This window comes from Protobothrops mucrosquamatus, unplaced genomic scaffold (genome assembly GCF_001527695.2).
Source record: "Protobothrops mucrosquamatus isolate PMUCROS unplaced genomic scaffold, P.Mucros_1.0 scaffold10280, whole genome shotgun sequence".
Lineage (NCBI taxonomy): Eukaryota > Metazoa > Chordata > Lepidosauria > Squamata > Viperidae > Protobothrops > Protobothrops mucrosquamatus.
Window position 1 is genome coordinate 14,621 of NW_015396067.1, and position 4,537 is coordinate 19,157.

The 4,537-nt window shown below is 40.5% G+C and overlaps 1 protein-coding gene across 1 annotated transcript in view; it reads left to right on the top strand.

Moving 5' to 3' along the window:
- The window catches only part of LOC107301153 (leucine-rich repeat LGI family member 2-like), a gene marked incomplete at both ends in the record, with an annotated part of 7,445 nt that extends 2,916 nt beyond the window's left edge, over positions 1 to 4,529 (top strand). Inside the window, 5 exons of the mRNA XM_015830415.1 lie at positions 4 to 75; positions 1,464 to 1,535; positions 2,928 to 2,999; positions 3,506 to 3,675; positions 4,414 to 4,529. Of these exons, the coding sequence (XP_015685901.1) occupies positions 4 to 75; positions 1,464 to 1,535; positions 2,928 to 2,999; positions 3,506 to 3,675; positions 4,414 to 4,529 (502 nt within the window). The remainder of the gene's footprint in view (positions 1 to 3; positions 76 to 1,463; positions 1,536 to 2,927; positions 3,000 to 3,505; positions 3,676 to 4,413) is intronic.
- Positions 4,530 to 4,537: the final 8 nt, after the last annotated feature.

The window sequence follows — 4,537 nt, forward strand, 5'->3', positions numbered from 1 at the left end:
AAGGCTGCTGAATTCTAACTCGTTTACCGTCATAAGGGACGACGCCTTCAGTGGGCTTTTTCATCTGGAGTACCTGTAAGTCCACCTGCTTTTACTACATCGCGTGAAGAGTTAAAGGAATGAAGGTTTTGTTTGGGATCGTTTACAAGTAGCGACAGAAAACGTTTCTGCTCGATCGCTACTCGTGCCACGCCACAAATTCTGCCTTCTGCTGAAATTTGTGGCTGGAAGATGGCGGGTGCTGCCTCTTCGCAACCCCAACCTCCTGACACTTCACATCTGCAGATGTTCTGGTGTCTGTGTGTGTGTGTGTGTGAGAGAGAGAGAGAGAGAGAGAGCAAGGATAGGATCTTCTAATCCAGGGGTTCATAATCCTTGGCCCACTACCGGGCCTTGAGCCATTTGGAACCGGGCCACGGAAGTGGCAGGTGAGCACCTGTTTGTGTGCATCTCCACTCGCGTAAGCAGCAGGCAAGGGGATGTGCACGCAATCTGTTTGCACAAGCAATATGTGTATGTGTGTGTATGTGTGTATGTAGAATAAAAATAAGAATAGAATAGAACAAAACAGAAAATAGGAATACGAATAGGAATAGGAATTAGAATAGAATAGAATAAAATTAGAATAGAATAGAATAGAATAAGTGAAGAATAGAATAGAATAGAATAGAATAGAATAGAATAGAATAGAAGGGAATAGGATAGAATAAGTGAAGAAGAGAAGGGAAGAGAAGAGAAGAGAATAGAATAGGAATAGAATAAGAATAGAATACAATAGAATAAATGAAGAGAAGATAGAATACAGAATAGAATAAGTGAAGAATAGAATAGAATAAGAATAGAATAGAATGTGAAGAAGAGAAGGGAAGAGAATAGAAAATAGAATAGAATAAGTGAAGAATAGAAGGGAATAGAAGAGAATAGAGAATAGAATAAGAATAGAATAGAATAAGTGAAGAAGAGAAGATAGAATACAGAATAAAATAAGAATAGAATAGAATAGAATAAGACTAAACTAGAATAGAATAGAATATCTTTATTGTCATTGTATAACTCACAACGAAATTAAGTGCTGTCCACAGTGCACACTACACACAAGTAAAAACCACAAATAAGAACATACATTATATACACATATCCTTCACATTGTGCTGCCCTATGTATACGTACATGGCGTGTGCATATGTGCATTATCTATGTCTATGGGTAGCTATATACTTTCTTTTGAGAACAGACAACAGAATTTCATTTTTAATGCGGGCCAGGCTGCCCACAGTAAAAACAACAAAGCAATAAAAGCTACCTTATCTACTTTATCTATCCTAAAGGGTCAGTAATTCTCCTCCTTTACATTTTCTCTGTTCTTTGCTCTTGAACATCCTGCAGTTCTGGTGGGTTTTTTTTTTCTTTTTTTCTCTCTCTTAACCTCTTCTTTTTTTATGCCTCTTTATCCCTCTGCACAGATTTATCGAAGGGAATAAAATTGAAACCATTTCGAGGAACGCTTTTCGTGGTCTTCGAGACTTGACTCATCTGTAAGTTGTTGTTTTTAATACTAATTTATTTCTTGCTTAAAACTGAACATTCTGTTATGTTCACATACATGTAGTCCTCAACTTATGACAGTTTGATGACCATTCAAAGTGAAAAAAGTGACTTATGACCGTTTTTCACTCTTAATGACCCTCGCAGTTTCCCCACAGTCACCTGATCAAAACTCAGATGTGCTCGGCAGCTGATTCATATTTATGACGGTCGCAGTGTCCCCAGGGTCACGTGATCTCCTTTTGACCAGCAAAGTTGGGGGGGGGGAAGCAGGATTGCTTAACAACCAGGTTATTAACTTCTCAGCTGCAGTAATTCATTTAACAACGGTGGCCAGAAAGCTCACAAAATGGGGAAAAACGCGTTTAACAAATGTTTCACTTAGCCACATACATTTTGGGCTCAATTGCGGCCGTAATGCGAGGCCTTCACCTGTATTACCTGGGCAGGGCTAGGCAACCTTGGCTCTTTTATGACTGGTGGACTTCAACTCCCAGAATCCCTGAGCCAGCATGGCTCAGCATGGAAACCTCTCCCTTTCCGCTCAGCATGGCTGGCTCAGGAATTCTGGGAGTTGAAGTCCACGAGTCATGAGGGGGCCATAGTTCCCCCATGCTGGCTCAGGAATTCTGGGAGTTGAAGTCCACAAGTCATAAAAGGGTCAAGGTTGCCTACCCCTGGGTTAGTGCATTGGATACGTAGCTGTAAACTAACCAGCAATGTCTAGATTTTGCGTGTCAAACTCAGACCGACAATAAACTTTGTTTGGAGTCAGGTTTTGGAAGGCCTTTAGGTCAGGTTTTCAGCTCTCTGTCCCTCAAAGATCCTCATCAGCCTTTCCAAAATGGGTTTTGTAGTGCTTATTGACATTTTTCCCCCCTACTGTAATAACATTCCTAGGCAGCTATGTCTTGTCTGTAGCTAATCAGTTTTGAACTGGAACAATGGATCTAAGTGGATTAAAAGGTTTTTATGATTTCTTAGGCAGTATTTTGATCAGATCTCTGCAGAACCTCAGAAATTAGTTATCCGTTAAAGATTGGACAGCTAAAGGACTAATGAAAATGCATCAAAATTTTATCGTTCAAGACATGCTGTATAAGATAATATGTGATGCGATGTTCTTTAAAAAAAAAATATCCCAGTGGATTCCCAGTGTCGGACCTTCTGAAATGTTTGGGATTTCTGTCCCACTTTAAAAGTTGTTACTAATTTTGTCCATAAATCCTCTTTATTTTCTACATCAACACTGGGACTGGAGAACCTGCCATTGGTTCTCATTAATAATAACATCCCTGTGAGCGTGACTGAATTCAGTTTCTATCTACACGGCCTCAAATGGTTTTCAAAATTATTGCAACGTCTAACTTTGCTTTTTCCAGCTCTCTCGCCAATAACCAGATTAAAGCTTTGCCAAGGGACATCTTCAGCGATTTGGATTCTCTGATCGAACTGTAAGTAAATTGTAATCCGCGTTGTTGTTGCTTTGTGGATTTTAACCTTGATCTCAGCATTCGGAATTTTTATTTTAGCTGTTTGGACTTGAAATTGGGGATAACGAGGAACTTGTTTCTTCTCATTCATTGGCTGAGTCTGTGCTTGATTTAAATGCTTTTCCTTTGATTAATGTACTTATTTGAAATATATCAATATTGCTAGGATGTACCATGTCATCCCCATGGTCATGGGATTAAAATTTGGATGCTTGGCAACTGCCTTCTTGTGGCAAATAAATAACATCCACAACAGAAAGCACTTTTATTAATTAAGCTTCATCGACAAACAACGTCTTTCAGCACCTCGTCTTTAAAAATCCCTTCCTGTTACTTCTTATTTCTTGTCCACTGTAAAATCTGCACCGTTTTGCGTATTTCTAAACGAAAACTTAACAAGGATTGGTTGACGTTGGGTTCCAACGTCTTTGCGAGAAAAATGCCTTTCTTTTTTAATGTGTTCTCAGAGACTTGAGGGGAAACAGGTTTGAGTGCGACTGCAAAGCCAAGTGGCTGTTTTTGTGGTTAAAGATGACAAACTCCACCGTTTCCGAAGTCCTGTGTGTTGGTCCGGCAGAATTTCAAGACAAGAAATTAAACGACGCCTTGAGCTTTGACGATGAATGCACCACTACAGGTATCTGGTGCATTGTAGTCGTAAATGAACGTTTGACTTCCCACGGGGCTCTTAGTATTTTGGGCACGGTAGTATAAATGCGCTGTTGTTTTAAATTGTCCCATTATTCTTCGCGTGGCTACTGATCGCAGATTAATCAAAAGGATGATATTAAGAGGTAATTGACTGAAGGTCTTGTGATGGGTCAGGTGTGAGTCATCAGAGAGAGGCTGGTAATGGGTCTTGTGTGATGGGGAGGTCAGGGTCATTGGAGGGTGTGAATTATCTTAGGCAAGGTTCAGAAATGAAAGGATTGGAGATAAAAAATGAAAAATATAAATTACAAGCATTTGCAGACAATTTGGTCTTTATACTAGAACAGGGGTAGGCAACCTTGGCTCTTTTATGACTCGTGGACTTCAACTCCCAGAATTCCTGAGCCAGCCATGCTGAGGGGAAAGGGAGAGGTTTCCAAGCTGAGCCATGCTGGCTCAGGAACTCTGGGTGTTGAAGTCCACCAGTCATAAAAGAGCCGAGGTTGCCTACCCCTGCCCTAAACTCTACTGAAGCTGTTTTACCCAGCCTGGTAACGAAATGTTCAGAAACCAACCCATAATAAGCTTGGAGACCCAACCTCCACCCTCATCCTCCACCCGAGCTACAGATATTTGCCACTATTTCCAGTAAGCGATCAACAACTTCCTGTATCCTGCCGAGTTCCATGGTAACATGTCTGTTTTCAATTAAATATGATTACAGATTTTGTTGTCCATCAGATTTTGCCCTATCAATCAGTGTCGATTGACACATTCAACTCTAACAACGATGTCTATGTTGCCATCGCACAACCCAATATGGAAAACTGCATGGTGCTAGAATGGGA